Raw genomic sequence first — 20990 nt, forward strand, 5'->3', positions numbered from 1 at the left:
GCTTCTCTCTTCATCTTTCTGTTATATTCTCTGTTTCTTCGTTCCGTTACACCATTCTTGGTTTACTTTCGTTTGTCTCAATTTGTTCTTCATTTTCTCTTACACTAAGTATTCAATACAACATAGGGCATTCTGTGTCCCTTTTTAAGATAAAAAAAAAAGATCCTCCTTCCAGTCGACCCCTTCCAGTCGACCGCGGAGGCTTCGGATTGTGGAATCTCCCAGAGAAACTCTGTGGCGCACGAGCAAAATGGATTTACAAACTCTGTGAGCCATTTTCTCATTTCTGGCAGGATTGTGTCCGTGCATGTCTCATTCAAGAAGCAAACACTCGACCTCTGTTTCTTCCACAGCCCGGCCAAAGTATTCTACTTGGGGATGCCGATTTCGCTGTTGATTCTTGGATTTGCTGCGCTCTTTTTCCAGGGGGTTACCGCTGGCAAACAGTCTCACCGGCATCTAAATGGGAAAATGCGCATGCATCCATGACCGTATTACACATTCAGCCGAATGCAGCTCTGTCGAGTAGCTACACGATCCGTCCGGGTATGACCCAGCCTGATCACTTACCGGGTGATAGCTTTCACGCAAACGATGGGTCACAGGGGCAGTCATCTCTTTTCCAGTGGACACATATTCTGCTCTCGGCTCAGAAACCGCCGCTGTGCCCACAATACCCTCAAGACGATGAGGACTTTTGGCGCATCCGCTGGCGCACCGTGACTCGTCTCTATAAATGGAATGCTCATGCTGCTGAAGCAGCTCACCTTCTCTCGCTGGCACATATGCCAACAACGGCTCGTTATTCTACAGAGTGGCTGTTATCTCACAATCGTGCCGAATTGCCAGACCCCACACAGTGTGCCCTTTGCCAGCGGGGTCCAGACACTCAAGACCACCGCTTTTTCAACTGCGATCTCATCGCGCCTCTCTGGCCGCGGTGGACACGGCAAGAGGCTATGTCCGGCCCCTTAGCAACCTCACGGGCAGCTTTCCACGCAACGGTTATATCTGCAGTCTAAGACTTACATAGATCCCGACGTCGCTATCCGTTTAGAGGGGAGGAAGCACAAGATGCTCTCTTATTCCGCGAGTTTTTTGCCCGTGCATCCATCAGTGCTTGTCAGTTATAGTTTTCAATGTGTTACTTTTTTGTTTTACTGTTTATATCGTGATTTACTGATTTAACTTTTTTTATTGTTGTTGATGTTTATAATCTTTTGTTTTTTTTTTTGTTTTTGTATGAGTTTCCAAGCATTCATGAGGGCATGTCCTATTTTCTTATTTCGATATTATGAATAAATAATACCACGTCAGGGGCACCTTAGTGTCCTAGTTAAGATAAAAAAAACCGTGACAATCACGTGACACAAGTTGTTTTTTAAAAGGTACCGCCTGTTTGTTTAGAGATGTTTTGCATGTTGTTGTTTCTACAGTATATTGTGAAATATATAGACCTAACGTTGTAGTATGTGCCTACATCGAGCCTTAGGCTCCGTCAATAAAAATTAATCAATCAATCAATTAATCCTGTGTTTTTCTGTATTTGTTTAATCTATAGGCTTAGTAATAAATGAAGTCTTGAATATAAAAAAACGTGACTAATTGTCATGTGAGAGCAGCAATTTTTCTGTTTATACGTAATGTAATACCTTGCATAACTTGGGTTAGAAGGTGGAAAATATGATATCCAAAACCAAGAAATATATCGGTACGATTATGGCTCTTCCTCTAATCGTTACATTGATCTACATTCTCAGACCTTTTGAAATCTTTCAATCATTGTCAATCTACTTTTATTATGTTTTGAATTGTTTCTTTTCTTTTCTACCACTCTCCTCAGTCAAATCTCTGAGAGCTTAGAGACGATATAATCTGTGTTTTAGACGTGATCTCTAGTATCGTGATTATTTTTATATTTTTGCAAGCTTAGCGCGATTTATTGTATTTCTTCTGTAACACCTGCGCTTTTTATGATCTGTATATATATGGTAGTACCAAAATATCCAATTAACCTAAAAAAAACAAAAAAAAAAATTTTACGACAATGTGACAATGTGACTACATGAAACGAATTAAAAACAATAATTAATAAGAACGCTAGCTACAACTTCAAGATGTTAAGAATGTGCCTAAAAGATTACAGACAGTTACTAAACTGCTAAATTACCTAATCTGTGTAAGATTGCGCATTCCTAGTCGATGTATATATGTTTAACTTTACGTATTAAACCAAAATTCAACAATAAACGAGTGTGCGGTATATACATAGTCATTGAAATGAGTTCATATCAGCTTAGAAGATTTAATAATAATTAGCGCATCGGACGATCTTGCTTGAAACTCGGCTGAGATTAATAGAGTTTTAGAGAGGGCTGGTTGCTGCCCCTGATGCAAAATTTGCACGAGTTTCACTTGTGCTACCCATGTGCATTTTCATGAACATATATAAGCGTGACCCTGAATTTTGCCGGATTGGGATTAACATTTAAGACTTGTCTTAAACGTTAAATTTTGCGCCGCTAAAAAGTAGATCGATCAGCTTATGATGTTAAGGATTCGGTCAAAAAAAAATCAGCAGCTTACAATAAATTTTAAAAATCAAATCTTCAATCAACTCAACAGAAAAAAAATTTAAATGAGATTCAACTAACTTCGCATTTGTTGGTTGCTACAAGTTACCAATGTGTGAGAAAATTATTTGTCGATTCGATTTTGCCCGTTTTTTAAGTTAGTATTAAAGAATGTAAAAAGAGAAGAGCACCATACGAAAACGGAACAAATCTGCGAAGGAGTAGCGGAAAAGCTATGACCATCCAACATTGGCATGGTTCCAAAAACTCGCAACTTCCGTTTGCAATATCTATCAATGTTTGCTCATGATATATAGCTTCCCACATTATAAATACTAGTCAAAATGCCTCCTGCATTTTATCAATTACCTACATCAGACTTTGTTCCATAAACATCGCCACAATGATTTATGTGTTGCTACTTTCTCTTGCTTTCTTGATAAGCACTGTGTTTGCCCAGGCAGAAAGTTCAATTTCAACTTCAATTCCGACTTCAATTGCAACGTTAATTGAAACTTCGATTTCGACTTCAAATCCGACTTCAGTTGCAACGTTAATTGAAACTTCGATTTCGACTTCGATTCCGACTTCAATTCCGACTTTGATTTCAACTTCAACTTCAACATCAACTTCCATTTCAGATTCAACTTCAACCTCTTATCCCGTTCCGTCGTATCTTACGCCTTTTATACCTACGACGCCTAAATATAACCAAGGAAATTTTAAAAACTCTTATAAGGTCAAGCAAGTACTTGACTATGGCCGCCTTACAGACTGGAACAATCCTTGGGAGGTTTATCGAGATGGTGGAGGCTCCTGTTCGTTTGGCAATCGCACTTTCTGGCTCTTTTGTGATACTTTAGCATATACAAAGGCAGGGAAATTTGCCGGTGGAGCGTCCAACAGTCTGGCTGTTGCGCGTGACTTTTCACATGCAGGCTGGTTGAAAGATGCAACTATAGGTAACGGTGTTGGATATTTTCCTGCTATCCCGTTTACATCTGAGGAAATAGGGTACATGCACTCGGTCACTCAGCGTTATGCGCTATGGACATATACCAATTGCATCCCCATGAGCGAAACTACTGCTGCTCATTTCTTTCTTGTTTTCAAGTTTGATACAGCTTATTCAAGTGTTGAATACGGCAATACATTGGCCCTATACTCCCTTGATGAGGATACAAACGAAATTACTGTTAGTAGACCATCGCAATATTGGTTCCCCAATTCAACTTATGCATATGGTTCTTTTGCCAACGTCGTGGTAAATGGGGTAGCATATATGTATGCTCTTGACGTTCAATATTCAGGAAAATACGATGTTCATCTTGCCTCAGTGCCTGTTGGGCGGGTTGGTCAGAAAGAACATTATAGGTATTATGATGCCGGTAACAAAACTTGGTCGTATGAGCAGCCGGTTCCTACTGAACGAAGACAAAGTGCTGCAGCAATCCAGGGCACAGAGCCTTTCTCCTCTGGTACAGTTTATTATTCAGAATATCATAATGCGTATTTGCTCATCTTTTTCAACAATTGGGTGGATTCAACATTCAGAATAATATCTGCGCCAACTCCAGTAGGACCGTGGAACATCACGAATTCAGTTCTTTTCCGGTCAGAACCTGGGCCTAACGGGTACAATTACGGTGGACTTGCCACTCCGGTATATTATGAGGAATCTGGTAAAGTCGCAGGCCAGAGCGTGATGCTGTCATATTCTTATCAGGATGTGAACGGTACATATCCAAGAGCACTGAAATTGACTTTTGCATAATATTTATAAATCTTTTGTACTATACATCTCCCCTTTTTTTTTTAATTTTTAATCTGATGCTTTTAAAGGAGTCCTCTTGGGTATATATTAAATAAAATTTATTTTAATTATTGTAAGTGCAAACTTTGATTATTTGTATATACTACAAAACACTTTCTTTTTTAAAGAATTTATTTATTACTAAGCCTAAAGACAAAAACTTTATTAAGTAGTACATATTTTGTAGTAAATGATGCTAATAAATGCTACAAAACTAAAAAAAATTGTGCATGCCGGCATAAGCCGTTCTACACAAATCTATTATCAATTTTTTGAAGTTTTGCGTTATGAAGAATTTTCGAAAGCGTCATTCTGACTGCATTTTGATATAAATGTGAAGAACTAGGGACTTCCGAAACAACTCAAAAGACTGCTACGATCATGTGGAACTTATAAAAAGCAATGTAGATCAGTTTGAGGCACATAAAAAAAATATAGTTTTAAGTATCTTTGCACTAATCTCAACACAGGTCTTTCATCATCATGACATCAGTTTAATGATGAATTAAAAATTTCAATGCCATCTGAAGTAAAAATTTTCTATTCAATTTTATCGTTGACAACCGATGACTTCGACTCCAATTCTTCAATGATTTCTGTCCCTTTAATCAACAACTGATCTAAAAATCTCGAGTTCTTTAACGCTTTGAATAATTCGTAGTCCCCTATCCCTTCTTCAAACAAATAGTGTAAGTCAAGACCATCCCGTTCTTCCTGCTCCTCAACTCTAAGCTTCAAACCAGGAATTCTGTCAAAGACAAGCAGAAGAAAAACAGACATCACAAAAGTGTACCCAACTATTGCGCAGACTTCCGCCAATTGATAACCTAATTGAATCCAATGATGATCAACCCACCCAGAAGCTACTGTAGTGCCATCTAATGACGACACCCAGTCCGCGGCGAAAAATGCAGTAAAAATTGCTCCACAAATGCCGCCAATAGCATGATTTTTAAACACATGAAGGCCTTCGTCAATGCCAACGATCTTGTTTATATAATCGTCGAGCAATCGAACAATAATCGCTGTTAAAAAACCGATAACAGCAGCAAAATAAACTGGTACATAACCCGCCGCAGGCGTTATGGCAACTAATCCAACCATGACACCTCTGCATGATCCCACCACACTAAACTTTCCCTTGTACATAATAAACTCCACGAGATTAAAACCAAGCACGCCAGTAGAAGCGGCAATGTTGGTATTAACTAAAGCGTATGCTGCACGAACAGTAACATTTAGTGTAGACCCACCATTGAATCCAAACCAACCAAACCAGACCAATATTGTACCAATATACACCATTACCGGGGAATGAGCGTGAAATTTTACCCAACTGCCCGTCTTCTTATGCTCAACTCGCTTTCCAAGTACTAACGCAAATGCTAGTGCGCCAACACCCGATGCGATATGAACAGGACCACCTCCAGCAAAGTCAAGGGCTCCAAGCTTATACAACCAGCCATTTGCATTCCAGGTCCAACAAGCTACAGGGCAATACACAATAGTTGCCCAGCAAAATGAGAATACCATAGATGGCAGTAATCGACATCTTTCAAACGCACCTCCAATCATGATCATGATCGTCTCCACGCAAAACATGCATTGGAAAAAGCAAAATACTATTTCTGGGAGATAACCATTTGGTGCTGCAATCACGTTTCGGAGACCAAAGTTCTTTAATGTTCCGATAAAAGGAGATGCGTCAGATGCATAGGTCAATGAGTACCCCCAAAAAAACCATTGAAACGGTATTAATCCCAATACTGCCATAGATTGCCAAAGAAGAGACATCGCAGACTTTCGCCTTGCTTCTCCTGCATAAAATAGCCCAATTCCCGGTATAATCGGCATAATCATGGCTATTCATCTGTTAAACAAAGTTGTCATTACCATAAAGTAATAAAACATACTAGCTGCCACGAGAACCCATACTTGATGAGCGAGACTATCCGCATAGGAAACATTAACGTCCATAATACGAGAGTTACCTCCAGCATCCGTCCATCCGGCAGAAGTGGAATTGAAGATGTCTGCAGGATACTCTGCCATGATTCGAAACTCGCTAGTCAGTTAATGGTAGTACTAGCAGTTTATAGGTTAAAAAGAAAAAACTGCACTGCACTGCAATTGCTGATTGTTACGAGAATCATTCTATTAAACCGTAATTTTCCATGTACAATTTGCGTATATATGGTGAACAGAGTGCAAATTTAAAAATATAGATTCCCACTGATAGACATAAATCTGATAGCCGAAAAGTGGCTGGTGCGCACGCCCTAGTAGATAACAAACGGATCACTGTCCCCTGCCCTGAACTTATCGTTTGCAAACAAAAACAGTTGAACTGAGTGCTCGGTGTAACTATTCCAAATATCTGTTGCTTAGATAATTTTGTTTTTATATTCAAATGAGTCCTAATCGTGCAAATAACAACTTGCACCGTATATTATTTATTCCTGCTCTGGTATACCCAAGAAATTATTAAAAATCTTGATAACGTCGCAAAATATTGTAGTTATGAAAAATAAAATTTGATTTTTTGTGGACGTGAAATCTCTGTTTATATATTTATTTTGTGTTGCTTTGACGCAAATAATAATGAAAACTTATCCGGTTGTCTGGTTGGTTAATTAGACGACAAGAAATGGCAGTAATCCATCCACCCACATTTGTAAATTATGCTTTTTGTTCAGATACAGGGGTATATAAAATCACTCCAGGCTGGCAGATTTACAGTCATTCAATAATACATAGTTAAAATATATTTACGTTAATGTTATTTATAGCTTTATTTGACTTAATTACATTAGCTGCAATCATATAACGGTAGTTGTGCTCTTAACCGAAACCTATAAATGCCCAATTTGCTTATATGGTCTCGCACTGTGTAAGAACGAACACCCATTTAACAATACATTTTAAAATCTACAATTGACAGTATAACATAGGTACATATAATCTAAATTCTAAGTTATAAACAAGTACATAACTAGTATATGTCACAGGGTACGGCATTCGCAGATTGTTATGTCCAATGGGTCAGCTTGATTAATTAGATTACTCGCCAGACATACAGTACGCATTTACATGCCCTAACCACGCACTTTTTAAAACCTATCCCTCGGTGGTCCTTAGCAAATAAAAAACGTATTATCCGATTTTCGAGGAAACACAACGCTATACGTAAATAGCTATCTTTTTATTCATATGACAATTAGAAATATATAGGATTTTTTTGGCGGTATTGTAAGCAAGGATTATTTAGTGTCAGTTATATTTGAGGTGTAATGTTAATTGTGGTTTCAGCATCGCGTTCTCAGAAACCCGTGAGTCTTCATGATTTATTTTTGCAAAAAAACAATGATTAACGTCTTGTTTAGTTATACGATTCGCTGGTGCCTACTTCCTCACTATTTAGACGAATTATGAAAAGACTTACTTATAAAAGGAAGTGCTTGAATTTATTGTCGACAGCTGTTCATTCCGGAAATCACTCAAATTGCAGCTACAAACTCCAATCTTTCACCACAAGCGTAAAAACACATGATTTTAGCCGATTAAGATGCAAGGAATTATTTTTTAATATAAGCTCAGTTTCCAAATTTCAACGGATATTTCAGATATTTCTAAATAAGTTGTACACTGTCAAAAATGAGGAGAAAACAAGACGCTGCAGTCGAAATGTTGACTCAAACCAAAATCCATATTTTAAGCAAAACGGTTATCAGCATCAATTGACCATATATTACAATAATGGGGCATCCATTGGTCGAAAATATGCTAAAAAGTTGTCTGGTGCATCAAGAGTTTACAACAGAGGACCGAGCCTAAATTTGTCTTCTTATTCTGGCTGTCGATTTTTTTCAGGCATGAAGAAAACTCCTAATGGACCAGTTGTGCATCCCAAAGATGGCCTGCCATATATTCCTTTCAAATATCTTGTTAAAAATGGAAGCATAACAACTGCATTCAATCCTTATGCAAGAAAAGAAAAGTTTATGAAAGATGCAAAATTAAGATCTGAGAATACTGACGAGCTTTGGGAGAAACATCATCTGTCATTACTTTCAATGTATAACAAGGTGATGCAAGCCGTAAAAATAAAAGAGGATAGGCCGGAACTGAAATTAGACATGTTTTCAAAGGTCAAGAGAGATTTGACAAAATGCGGAAGGATAACAAAAGACGGTCAGCTCAATTTCGAGCTTCGGAGATGGCTAACCGTGCGGCACTATCTTAGCGGATATTTCCATAATAAATCTGCAAAATGGGTTGAAGCATCTCCTACCCAAAATCCAACTCGTTTTTATAAATTGGCAATTGGTTGGCCATTATTGATCAAAAATCTCGAGCTCACAACTCAAGCGTGTGGTTACTCTTTCGAATCTACCTGGACTGCCATGTTTCCTCCAAGTTTTGGCATCAATAATATAGTGAGAACAGGTCACGGCCCTAGTGCAAGAGAGGCAAATAATGCGGCTGCATTACAGATTTTGTATGCTTTGACTCGGCATAAGGTTGGAGAGAGTTATTGTCGCATAGAGGATTTTCTAACAGGTGGAAAGTTTGGAGCTCCGCCAGTGAATACATATAAAGGGTCGTCTGATGGAAAGACGCTAATAGATTTTGCCTGGAATCAGCCAGTGATTTCAAATAAACTATTTTTCCAGAAAGAACTTGAAGAATTGTTTATGTTACAGCATGGTGAGGATAGCAATGATAGGATGATAATAATTGCTGCTTGGATGCTTCGGCATGGCTTTCGTATTGACAAAATTCCACCTGATATTGTCGAAAAGGCCGGAGATGTCATTAATATTCAAAGAGAAGAAGTTCTCAAATATTTGAAAGCGTACAACTTGTTCATTAGAAATAATAATCTTGGATCAAGTCCTGTGAGACAGAGGATTGATAGTTGGATTGCCCATTTGGGGTAGCGATTGGTAAAACTTAACTGATCTTTTTTTTTTTGGTGGATTACTATAACACCGATAATATTAGATTACTTCATTTCTGTATAAACCTATTCTTTTTAAATCACAAGTATCACAATCAAAGTCGTTGTACAATTACTGCACTGGCACTCCCATTACCACTTGCAACAGCAACGCCAATTTCGCCTTCTTGAAGCGCATAAATCAGCGTAACTAAACTTCGAGTTCCGCTTGCACCAACAGGATTTCCTAATGATAATGAACCACCTCTTATGTTCACTAAATCTAGGTCGATACCAAGTAGTTGTTGACTAAGAAGAGTAATTGCGGCAAACGTTTCGTCTATTTCAAACTTATGCACTTCTTTAACTTGTAATTTGGCTTGTGCAAGTGCAGATCTAATTGCCACAGATGGTGCCAATACTGAATCTCCATACGAATCAGCGTGAGCAAGGATGACCGCCAAAGGCCGAACTAGATCGTATTTGTCCAATTTGGTCTCGCCAGCAAGAAATAGTGCCGCGGCCCCGTCTCCAAATGGGCTCGTTGTTCCTGCTGTGATTGTGGTTTGCCCTTTTACTGGATCAAGCTCTCGGAGAGAAAAAATGTCAATGGACTTTGGCCATTCATCTTCCGAAACCAAAATCGAATCGCCATTAATAGTTTCTATTTCCAGAGGTATAATTTCCTTAAGGAATTTGTTATTGTTTTGTGATAATATGGCATTTTGGTATGATCTTGCAGCGTAGTCATCCTGAAGCTCTCTACTAATTTTGAAATCGTGATTCTGAGCAACCTTATCAATATGGTTTCCTATACTAATAGCATATTAGCGTTAAACCACAAATGCCATACTTTAAAATGACTTACTGTATTTCTCCATCCATTTGACCATCTTCATGAGCACAGTCCACTAAATAGCCATTCTCATTCACGTAAATCGGCGAACTACTTGCGCTTTCCATTCCACCAGCCACAACGACTTCGGCAAGGCCATTTTCAATATAACTAACCCCTAAATTAACAGATTTAATACCTGAAGCTCCGCCTTGATTGATCGACCATGCATCTGTGGAAACTGGCAATCCAGCTAGTAAAGAAGCTCTCCGAGCTGGTGAGTATCCCGAATTAGCCGGTAGAGCATGGCCTAAAACAACGTTGTGTATCGCTGACCAATTTTCAAGACCTGAACGTTCCACTACAGCTTTTACAACACTCGATGCAAGTTCAGCAGCGCCGATGGATCGTAATACTCCATTTCTCTAAGTGTGAAATTAGCATGTAATTGCATTAAAAAAAACCATTACTTACAGCCCCTACAGGCGTTCTCTTGGCTGCCACAATATAAGCTTCCTCAAAAGCAGGTATACTTGAATGAAATTCTCTTCTTAATTTTGAGAACTGGCTCATGCATGCTTTTCTATAAACTCTCTGTCTTATAGAGTTCATTCTTCCAGCATGAAATGTGGATGATTATTATTTCAACGCACTTGTATATATATTACTTTAGAATAGTTGATATTGGGTTAGATGAGGTTTGCAATGCTTATAACGATGTATGGTTAAATTTACTCATGGGCATACGAATAAACTATTTCAGGGGTATACTCTATTTACCTCATGGCATCCAGTTAAATAGAACAGCACACCAATTATCTATAGTATCGCATACTCAATCAAAACGTATCTTATCTCAAGATCGTGCACACTAATTACCTTACACGAAATATTACGGGTGCTTATTAGTATTATTTTTTGAAGGTGGTTGAAAAAGCTGTTTTCAAGTAATTTTCACATAATCGTGGTCAACATCGCCTTTGGGGTAACGATTTGTAAATTCCTCACATGCTTAGAGTACAAATTATCGGGTTGGTAGTCTTAGCTACCATATCTGGAGTGTTGGGTTTGTTTTCAGTTCAGGATGATATTCTTGCATTTCCACAGGTATGGGTTACGATGCCATGAGTCGTATCATTTTATATTTTAGCTTATTTCGATACATAGTATCAAATCGATATTGGTGAACACATTACAGAAGAAGAAGTTTCAAGTTTAATCGCAGAAAACTCCGGAAAAATCAGCGGTCTTGATCGTCCAAAGTTTAATTTTGATATTTTACGGTTTGAAGATTCTAGGTATTTTTGTTCTATACCTATTTTGGAGCAGCAGATCCCATTGAATGCTTCTGAAGAGGAGATTTCCAAGACAGAAGAAGAGGGAAGGCTAGCTCGAGCTCAAGTATATGGTTGGGAATTATTAGATCCGTTAAATGGTGTTTGTTTGTACTATGTAAGTATCATGGCTATATTTTACCTCATATTTTTTTTTACTGACGGAGGCTCACGCTATTTAGATTGCTGGCTGGTGGACATATTCATTCTGTCATAACAAAGAAGTTAAGCAATTTCATCAGCTAGCACAAAATGGCGCCAGATTCACTCCAAAGGAAGATACTTCGATCGATTCTTATATTCTTGGGACGGTTGACAGTGATGGAAATGATGAAGAAAGATCAATCGGTTCTTTGGGGGATATGCATTATTTGATTCAAAAAATTGGAGGCGGCAGCATATGTGATTTAACTGGGAAAGAGAGAAAAATTGAAATTCAGTTTCATTGTAGTCAAAATTCACAGGACAAAATTGCTTGGATAAAAGAGGTTACGACATGCCGCTATCAAATGGTTGTACATACCTCACGATTATGTCAAGATGTATCTTTTCTTCCACCAGGAGAGGATCGGGCTAATGAAATCATGTGCCGAAAGATTGTCAATCAAGACGAACTGAATCGAGCAAAAGCGATGGAACTAGATATATTATTGGCAATTCAAGATCACGATATTGAAAGATATCTTCAAGGTGAGCTTGATTTAACGGCTTCATCTGGTAAGCTTTATATAAAATTATTCTCGCGGTTTTATTAACATTAGTAAGGAACGCTTGAAAAGAACGAAATAGCGACAGAGGTGCCGAGCTCGACTTCTAGCACTCGTCAAAATATTGAGAGCAGCAGCGCGAGAAAAAATGTCGCAAGCCCTGACTTGATAACTTCGGCGAATATTCTTATTCGTGACATTGAGAAACAATTGAACGATGGAACGTTTCTTACTCCGGAGGGCAAAGTTGCGACTGCAGATGACGAGTTTTCTTATTCAGTAGCCTTAGTCGACGTTAATGCTAATCCGATTGGCGAAGTTACAGTAATTGTTGAAAATGGCGAAGTACAGGTTATTGTGGAGCAAATGCAATCAAGCAGTCAAAGACATGAAGAACGAGAAATAATGCTAAATCAGTTTCCACAAAAACTTAAGGACGAATTGCGTGAATTTTCTGGTGGAGCAAGTTTATCTGATATTGAAGGCACTAGCAAAAAGGGTGTTTTTAAATTCAATGACGATTTACAGAATGCTGCCAATCTGCCATTTTCGGATGACGATGAGGATGGGTCAAACTACAAAAAGAGTGATGAGAAAAGTGAAAGTCCTAGTCAAGGTGGCAAGCAAAAGGAAGTGATAAAATTTGTTGTGCGTGATGAACTATGAATTAATGAAAGAATAGTCACATTAAATTCATGTTTAACAGTATTATAATGTATAAACATTTATTAATTAGTTATGTACTCCGACCCGATCCCTTACTATAAACCGGATAAATTATAAAGTTTCGATGATTCCAAATTTAAAGTTAAGAGACCCTTTTACGCGTTTTATCGCAAAGTTGATAGATTCGGTTAGATTTTTTATAAATCAGTGTCATAGGTAAGTTAAGTTGTCATTGGTTGCTTTATGAGTTTTTACGTTTTTCTTAATAGATCTTGAATAGTCTTATTGTCTAATCTTCAATCGACAAAAATGACCTCTTCGTCCGTCCATAAGGATTTTGAGGATGAGAATAATCCACGTTATACTGCCCTAGGACATGATGGCATATATATCGAGGAAGATGATGGCGGACTACAAGTTACTGCCGAACATACGCCTTTTTTTTCATACAAAGATGACAAAGCCTCTCAGGAATTGGATGCAAAGTACTGGGCGCACAGTGGCAGCCCAACTTCGTCAACAAACATTTTGGGTCGCTCTTTTACTTCCCCTATTGTACCTTTTGTGCCGTCATCTCCAGTTAATGGCCACTCGTATTCTAGATCAAGAAGTGCATCTCAAGCTGGGTCGATTTACGGCTCAGATCAAGACCACCTTTCCGAATCATTTCGATCGTTTACCTTAAATGCTAAGCCATCTCGATCAAGGCAAAGCAGTTTTGCAGTAACAGACGACAAAAAAGATGTAACTATTGAGCCTATCCAGGAGGCAAAACTGGAGGCGGAAACGCCATCGATCGTAACTAATCAACAGAAATGGTACGTCACGGAGAATGCTGAAATTGATCAGGAACTTGAAAATATCTGCAAATCAGTTCGCAGATGTCTTGATCTTCGACGAAAATATATAGATCGCTCAGTTCAAGGTGAAGAAGACAATCCTCGAAGTTCACCTGATTGGAAAATATACCCTGAGCCTCCAAAACCTGCATGGACAGACACGAAAGAATTAAGAAGAGACTCGCCTGATTTTATAAAGCATAGTCAGAAGAAAGATGTCAAACCGGAAGGTGCTGCTGGAATTGGTTGGGATTTTGATTTTGAGGCTATTCAAATACCAATCATCAAATATGACGATACAGAGTTTACTCTCGACGAATCAGGAGTTTATCAAGTCACTAAGAAAACAAGTGGTGAGATTCAAAAATTAGTGGATGTACCTACCATTAGAGAATATTATATTGATCTCGATGAGGTCAGTACTATAAGTTCAGATGGACCTGCGAAAAGTTTTGCCTTCCGACGCCTTCAATATCTGGAAGGTAGTTGGAATTTGTACATCTTAACGAATGAATATCAAGAGCTAGCTGATACTAAGGTGAATTTTTTTTTGGCAAAAGAACGTAAAACACAAATCTAACAATCTAGCGTAACCCTCATCGTGATTTTTATAATGTTCGAAAAGTTGACACTCACGTTCATCATTCTGCATGCATGAACCAGAAACATCTACTTAGATTTATTAAATCTAAAATGAAAAAATGTCCTGATGTAAGTCCGCCGGAACTTATTAAGGCAAGTTATTGATATTTTCTAGGAAAACGTAATTTTCAGAGATGGAAAGGTCTTGACGCTTCAAGAGGTTTTCGAATCGTTAAATTTGACAGCTTATGACCTTAGTATCGACACATTGGATATGCATGCCCATCGGGATACTTTTCATAGATTTGACAAGTTTAACCTTAAATATAACCCCATTGGTGAATCACGCTTGCGTGAAATTTTCTTGAAGACTGACAATTTCATCCAAGGTAGATACATGGCAGAGCTCACTCGCGAAGTTTTTTACGATCTGGAGCAGAGCAAGTATCAAATGGCTGAATATAGGATATCCATTTACGGTAAAGCTAAAGATGAATGGGATAAGCTTGCGACCTGGGTGGTCGATAACAAGCTTTATTCACCCAATGTTCGTTGGTTGATTCAAATTCCACGTCTTTATGATGTTTATAAGAAGAGTGGTATAGTTAGTGATTTTGAGGAAGTTATTCGAAACATATTCGAGCCACTTTTCGAAGCAACCAAGGACCCGTCGTCTCATCCAAAACTTCATATCTTTTTGCAAAGAGTTATCGGATTTGATAGTGTTGACGATGAATCAAAAGCTGAAAGACGATTATATCGGAAGTATCCATTGGCTCGAGATTGGAATACTCTTCAAAATCCGCCATATTCGTATTGGATTTATTATCTCTATGCGAACCTTACATCATTGAACGCTTATCGAAAACTTCGCGGTTATTGTACATTTGTTTTAAGACCACACACTGGAGAAGCAGGGGATCCAGACCATCTTGTTTGCGCTTTTCTCGCAGCTCATTCAATTTCGCATGGAATATTGCTTCGAAAAGTACCATTTTTACAGTATCTCTTTTATTTGGAGCAAATTGGTGTTGCCATGTCACCATTAAGCAACAATGCGCTATTCTTGGCTTATGACAAAAATCCTTTTTATAGTTATTTTAAGCGTGGATTAAACGTGTCTTTATCAACAGATGACCCCCTTCAGTTTGCCTATACAAAGGAAGCTTTGATTGAGGAATACTCGGTGGCTGCACAGATATACAGGCTTTCGTCGGTTGATATGTGCGAACTGGCGCGTAATTCAGTTCTTCAGTCTGGATTTGAAGGTCCATTAAAATCTCACTGGCTTGGTCCAAAGTATGATCTTCCTGGACCGTATGGTAATCTTGTTGAAAAGTCAAATGTTCCAAACGTACGATTAGACTATAGATGCAAGATACGTGAAGCGGAACTTGCACGTATATATGAACCTGCTGGCAGTGTTTAAGTTATTATGGATCACATTTATAATTATTTTTTATGCTTTGATTGACTACAAATATGATATTTTACAAGTTACGTAATGTATAACGAGACGTTTTCACTGCCGAATCGACTAAAACCATCAATTACAGCACCACAACATAATAATAAAATTAATTTTTTTAAAAAAATGGATCTTACAACTAAAACAAATTATTTGGGCATTTGAGTGCAGTGTGTTCGGTACTACCGCACATGCTACATCACCGAACACTCGGCTGTCCCTGTTGTCGATGACCATTAATTTCGCGCAAATCTTGCCGTAGCTCTTCATGAACTTCCCTTTGCTCCATAAGATCTTGACCCTCTTCTATGGTCAAACACCCTCCTCTTTGCAGGAAAGTTCTTTTAGCCCTCCGGCGCTTGCTTAAAGCATGATTGACCTCTCGAAGCGTCTGGTTGGACGGCGTCTGAGAGGCCTAGCTGTTGGTAGTCGCTATTGGAGAGCTGGGCGGCGTTAGAGTCCGTAGCCCATGTCGGGTTCAAAAGGCACTAGGCCAGCTCCTCTAAATCCAGCCTTGACAGTTTTCTCTGTGAAAGCAGTGTAGTAAAGGCGATTAGAAACTCCTGCTTGGTCTTTCCCCTGTAACTACGTTTATGGCAATGTTACTTGAATCATCAACAATTCCGTATTTGCGGAGATCTACATGGTACTTTCTATTAGTGGATGTACAGCCATGGGCCATTTAATTGCAGCACGTATATATGCTACAGCTAAGCCACGAATTCACGTACATATCCGGATTCTACATACCATGTAGATCTCCGCCAATACGGAATTGTTGATGATTCAAGTAACATTTTCATAAGCGTAGTTACAGGGGAAATTGATTGTAGGTTAACGTATCTACCAGGAGTATCTTCAGACCTTTTTTTCGCTGGGTAGGATCCAAGCGTACGTACCATCTGTTTCAGAGGGTACATCGATTGAGAAGAGTGCCACACTTGACAACACTTCAACAAACTGATTGTAATCGTACCACAATTGTGGGTCCCAATGCAATCGGAAATCATAAGCTCTAGGTTCACGATCCATAACATATTCGTATGCATCGTAATCCGAAATCAAGAGACTGAAGTAGGTCCGATGAATGAGGTGGCATATAAACCGTTATAATACGCTTTTCTTCGCAGAACCTGTCGAACTCGACCGAGCGATGACTCTCATGGCCATCAATAACTAACATCCGATATACACCTGTAGCACGGTTGGCAGTATGTTTATCAAAATGGCGAATCCAGTACAAGCCTGTCTCATTATCAGTCCAACCATTCCATTTGAAAGCCGGCTTTCAAATCGGCGTCTTGAATCCCGTACTTGGTCCTCATGCTTGCTACAAGCGAAAACCACGCGTTTCTCTTATCCGGATCTTCGCAAAGAGCTCTCTGGTAGTCGTAAGCACAATTAATTCGCGTCCTGAGCTCTGGTTGTCGCTTGACAAAATTAGAAGCCCAGCGCTTCCCTACGCGTCACGCGTCGCGTTCTGCTAAGAGGACATTGGCCATATCTTCCACATCAATAAGCCGGGGTGGGAATCCTCGCGCATCCAGGTCCAAGACATACTTAAAAAAAAAATTCTCTTCTAGCTCCGCCAGATTCATGGAATTGGAACTGCAATCTTATCGAGAGCGTCTGCCCTTAAGTCGGTAACCGAGAGTTGTTCTTGGAACCCCATAGACCTTTGCAGCTTTTGAAATGCTTAGTTTTTTGTCTCTTTTGATAGCTTGAAGAGCCAATAATATACGACTTTCAATTAAGGACGATTTCATTTTTTTGACAGAGAAATGTTGTTTTAAGTAAAGGAGGTGTGGATTGGCATGAAACCTGCCCGCCCGGTTGGTCTGCCCGCTCGCTTATCATCCACGTGCATATTATATTATATTATATTATATTATATAATCAAGGTGAAATCGTAAGGCAATCAGAGCACCTACGACATACAAACATCAGTTTTGCTTTCTATACTACATATAATAGATCAAGAAGTTGATTCTGGATTAATATTGTTTAAATTTATTGAGCTGAAATGGCTTTTCAGCAGATTGATAGTTTTAATGAGCTGCCCACAATCGATTTGTTGGAATCTCTCGAAGCTGAGGCATTGTCGACACCTGAATCAAACCCACGCCTGGTGCGATATTATGCTTTATTTCTGTACACTTTCATTATATCAAATGATTTAATAGAAGCTCGGTTTTTATACCGCCGTATTCCAGGTTCATTGAAAAGCACAGACGACGCTACTCTTGAAGCTAGTAAATCAATATTGAACACGTTGTGGTCAAAAGATTACATCAGGTTCTATCGTTTGGCAGCAGAAGAATTATCAAGACTGGCGAAAATTTCTCCTAATAGCATTGAAAAGGTGGCACTAGAAGAAGTGACGAAGCAAGTTCGGCAGCGTAATTACGATATTGCGGTTAAAGCTTTCGAGAGTGTTCAGATTAATGTCATAGCCGAGTTACTGGGGCTTGCCATCGAGCAAACCGCAGAATTTTTAGCATCACAAAATTGGAGCTTTAATGAAACTGATTCGTCCATTGTGATTCCACCGGTGATTAATGATGGTATGATCATGAAGGGTTTAATTAGTATGGTCACTGTTTATTAACTATTTCTAGAACAAACATCCGAGTCTGACAGGTTGGGCCAGAATCGTCTTGATCTGCTAATGTCATTTATCACGCATATGCAAAGTGTTTAGTATCGCTGTTTCACGTTGATTTAGAGGTGTTGGGTTGGTATGTACATTAGGTAGCCAATTATTTTTATTTAAATAATGTATGATAGCGTATCATAAAATTTAAGTTAAAGCTTTCTCTGCTTGTGATATTAATCTTCGAACGCTTCTCCATTCTTCGGTTTTTGCGTTAGATGCCCCTCCTAAATCATTTCCTACTTCAAAAACCGTAACTGTGGAATTCAACCCCCCAGCAGCCACTCTTTGGCCATCGGTTTTCTCCCACGAAACTTTGTTCAGCGCAGAGTGACTGCCGTCTGGTGCCACTGAAGCATATGCAGATGCTATCGGAACTTCCGGTTCTTGAGACAAATCCCATATATCTAACTTTCCTGAGCCATCCACAGATGCAAACACTGCAGGTCTGGTGGGACTCCATTTGACATCATAGATGGCATCTTCAGTTGTAAACTCTAATAATGGTTGGATCGAAGTGACAGCTCTCGTACCACCCAGACTCGCTGCCAAAGTACTATCAACCTGTTGTGAGACCGAAGCCGTCGATGTTGCCGCATCTGGACGCCGTACTCTCCAAAGTTTTATAGACCAATCTAAACTAGAGCTTATTGCTAGGTCACTTAAATCCAGAGGACCGAAAGCTGGGTGGAAGTCAAGGCCAGTTATTGGTGCCGGGTGGCTAGAATAAACCGTGCTCAAATCTAAACCAGACTTCCCGCCGGCTCTCACTCCTCTGTTGCACGGATAAATCGTTCCCTCTTCGGTACCTACCAAGAAAAATGAAGGATCGGATGCTGGGAAATTAATGCAAGTTGGAGACAAATCTTCTATGCGTGACGGAGGCGGGAGCTTCAAATCAAGCACTTCTTGAGGTTGTGCTAATATGTCAGCTGACCACCCGCATACTCTTCCATCTGTACTGGCAGTGATAATACTGTTGGCGTTTTGAGTACCTACAATCTCTAAAGAATAAACCGGATGTGTATGACCTGTACTTGTCACAGGTGATCTTAAAACCGGATTTTGATTAGCTCTCGTGTCCCATGTCAGAATTTGGCCGCTATAACAACCACCCATGATAATATGAGGATTAAATGGCGAGAATTTAGCCGTTAAAACATCGCTCTAAATCTATTAGCATGTTATGCAACCAAAAAAAAATTGATAAAAACTTACAGGTGCTGAAAAAAAAAATTCCGGCCTTTGCTTCAGGTGAAGGTTCCAAACAGCCACTACCCCTCGAGGTTCGCGAATAGAAGATGTTTTCTTGGAATAAGATGCCAAAAGTAATTCTGAAAACTACACAATGAGAACAAGTCATACAGATCATAGCAAACCCAGATTTTCTTACCTTAGGCGACCAATCTATTGAAGTAACCACACGGCCACTGGTATGTTTCTCGGAGAAAAATGCAGTCAATTCTTGCAATTTGTGACCGGATTGTGCACTAGACTATATGTAAACCCAATTATTAAAGATTAAAGGGGAAAAAAAAGATACATACTCATTATTGGTATTTTCTTTATTGTAGTCTTTTAAGATATCATATTCTTCTTCAAGCGCTCTCTCGACTATTTTTGTTGAGGACTCAAGGAACCTTCCAAACGTGTCTGACTCAAATAGACGAGACTTTGACTCGTCTGTTAGATTCGAAATTGGCCTAGTTCGATCATGTTCCTGTTTGGATACATTTTCGCTTTGAAATTTTTGTTCAAACTCTTGTCTGATTTTTTCTTCTAATCGAGCTTCAGCATCCTTTAGATACTGTTTATTGTCCACCAAATCTTCACTCTGCGATGATGCATACGTTTGTATCCAACCATCAGAAGTCTGTACTTCTTTATCATATGTTATAACAGGCTGTAGCATTTCATTCTCACTAAAATATAATTCTGGTTCTGGATGGACATCGAATACAGTCACAACATCTGTTGTCAAGTTTTCTAGTAATGGTATCGTCCCGGGTGTCCTGATTCAGGTTAAACACTTATTCAGGCAGCTAAAAAAAAAATTTACGTACCCTTGTCTAGATATTTCTAGGCTTTGATTGATTGAGACATCATTGACAACAAACGGATCTAGGTCCAAACTAAAATCTGCTTCTGAGAGTGATCTGGTAGGAGTAGAAGTTCTTGAAAGCGTGCCTGTCTTAGGTGATCCCACCAAATTTGCAACTAGTTGATTAATTTCAGTTCGTCGATTATTGGAAGAGGTTATCTAAAAAAAAATAAAAAAAAATAAATTACTGATCAGTCCGTAACTTGTGCGTCGAGGTTCAATTAATACCGTGGAGTCTCTGGTTGATTGTGCGCTTTGGCCTTGCTGTCGCAGTATTCTTTGTTTTCTAAGCTCTTCTAGTTTTGCTCGTTTAGCTTCGATCTCCGCTTTCCGTTGTTCCATTATATTTCATCTTTAGAAATTAAACAAGCGAAATATAATACCTGAACAGCTTCCTATTTTATTTCTCAGGGGTATCCATTTGAAAGCGCAATTGGACTGGTGTCTAACCCTCCAATAATTTCTTTACGAATTCGTATT

General features: G+C 39.0%; 10 protein-coding genes across 10 annotated transcripts; 7 read left to right on the top strand and 3 right to left on the bottom strand.

The window, feature by feature from the left end:
- The first annotated feature begins 451 nt into the window (after nucleotides 1-451).
- V1514DRAFT_330426 (uncharacterized protein) lies at nucleotides 452-1301 on the top strand. The gene is made up of 2 exons (XM_066927492.1): nucleotides 452-1016; nucleotides 1065-1301. Exons 1-2 carry the CDS (start codon nucleotides 486-488, stop codon nucleotides 1131-1133), a joined length of 600 nt encoding a protein of 199 aa, XP_066783449.1. The 5' UTR covers nucleotides 452-485; the 3' UTR covers nucleotides 1134-1301.
- Nucleotides 1302-1632: 331 nt separating this feature from the next.
- On the top strand, nucleotides 1633-2179 carry V1514DRAFT_330434 (uncharacterized protein). Its single transcript, XM_066927493.1, has one exon. It carries the CDS (start codon nucleotides 1684-1686, stop codon nucleotides 1861-1863), a length of 180 nt encoding a protein of 59 aa, XP_066783450.1. The 5' UTR covers nucleotides 1633-1683; the 3' UTR covers nucleotides 1864-2179.
- A 766-nt stretch (nucleotides 2180-2945) lies between these two features.
- Nucleotides 2946-4458, top strand: V1514DRAFT_330436 (uncharacterized protein). The gene has a single exon (XM_066927494.1). The coding sequence runs from the start codon at nucleotides 2977-2979 to the stop codon at nucleotides 4345-4347; it is 1371 nt and encodes a 456-aa protein (XP_066783451.1). The 5' UTR covers nucleotides 2946-2976; the 3' UTR covers nucleotides 4348-4458.
- Nucleotides 4459-4926: 468 nt separating this feature from the next.
- V1514DRAFT_280308 (ammonium transporter AmtB-like domain-containing protein) lies at nucleotides 4927-6438 on the bottom strand (the record flags this gene model as incomplete). The annotated part of the gene is made up of 2 exons (XM_066925033.1): nucleotides 4927-6248; nucleotides 6300-6438. The coding sequence occupies 2 exons, from the start codon at nucleotides 6436-6438 to the stop codon at nucleotides 4927-4929; spliced, it is 1461 nt and encodes a 486-aa protein (XP_066783452.1).
- A 1099-nt stretch (nucleotides 6439-7537) lies between these two features.
- Nucleotides 7538-9682, top strand: V1514DRAFT_330439 (uncharacterized protein). Its single transcript, XM_066927495.1, has 2 exons — nucleotides 7538-7715; nucleotides 7770-9682. The coding sequence occupies exons 1-2, from the start codon at nucleotides 7677-7679 to the stop codon at nucleotides 9324-9326; spliced, it is 1596 nt and encodes a 531-aa protein (XP_066783453.1). The 5' UTR covers nucleotides 7538-7676; the 3' UTR covers nucleotides 9327-9682.
- V1514DRAFT_342584 (Thiolase, N-terminal domain-containing protein) lies at nucleotides 9442-10772 on the bottom strand (the record flags this gene model as incomplete). Its single annotated transcript, XM_066929113.1, has 3 exons — nucleotides 9442-10141; nucleotides 10194-10585; nucleotides 10635-10772. 3 exons carry the CDS (start codon nucleotides 10770-10772, stop codon nucleotides 9442-9444), a joined length of 1230 nt encoding a protein of 409 aa, XP_066783454.1.
- Nucleotides 10773-10965: 193 nt separating this feature from the next.
- Nucleotides 10966-12936, top strand: V1514DRAFT_330446 (uncharacterized protein). The gene is made up of 4 exons (XM_066927496.1): nucleotides 10966-11267; nucleotides 11328-11612; nucleotides 11677-12184; nucleotides 12260-12936. Exons 1-4 carry the CDS (start codon nucleotides 11169-11171, stop codon nucleotides 12865-12867), a joined length of 1500 nt encoding a protein of 499 aa, XP_066783455.1. The 5' UTR covers nucleotides 10966-11168; the 3' UTR covers nucleotides 12868-12936.
- On the top strand, nucleotides 12937-15882 carry V1514DRAFT_330447 (uncharacterized protein). Its single transcript, XM_066927497.1, has 3 exons — nucleotides 12937-14244; nucleotides 14295-14417; nucleotides 14464-15882. The coding sequence occupies exons 1-3, from the start codon at nucleotides 13177-13179 to the stop codon at nucleotides 15715-15717; spliced, it is 2445 nt and encodes an 814-aa protein (XP_066783456.1). The 5' UTR covers nucleotides 12937-13176; the 3' UTR covers nucleotides 15718-15882.
- Nucleotides 15883-17677: 1795 nt separating this feature from the next.
- V1514DRAFT_330454 (uncharacterized protein) lies at nucleotides 17678-18634 on the top strand. Its single transcript, XM_066927498.1, has one exon. It carries the CDS (start codon nucleotides 17780-17782, stop codon nucleotides 18362-18364), a length of 585 nt encoding a protein of 194 aa, XP_066783457.1. The 5' UTR covers nucleotides 17678-17779; the 3' UTR covers nucleotides 18365-18634.
- On the bottom strand, nucleotides 18495-20944 carry V1514DRAFT_330455 (WD40-repeat-containing domain protein; the record flags this gene model as incomplete). Its single annotated transcript, XM_066927499.1, has 6 exons — nucleotides 20739-20944; nucleotides 20473-20669; nucleotides 19957-20421; nucleotides 19803-19899; nucleotides 19628-19750; nucleotides 18495-19576 (listed from the first exon to the last, which is right to left on the bottom strand). Coding segments are annotated over exons 1-6 (2011 nt in total), but the record flags the coding sequence as incomplete, so codon positions are not given.
- Between the last annotated feature and the right edge of the window lie 46 nt (nucleotides 20945-20990).

Source organism: Lipomyces japonicus (assembly GCF_038497905.1).
Source record: "Lipomyces japonicus strain CBS 7319 unplaced genomic scaffold V1514scaffold_18, whole genome shotgun sequence".
Lineage (NCBI taxonomy): Eukaryota > Fungi > Ascomycota > Lipomycetes > Lipomycetales > Lipomycetaceae > Lipomyces > Lipomyces japonicus.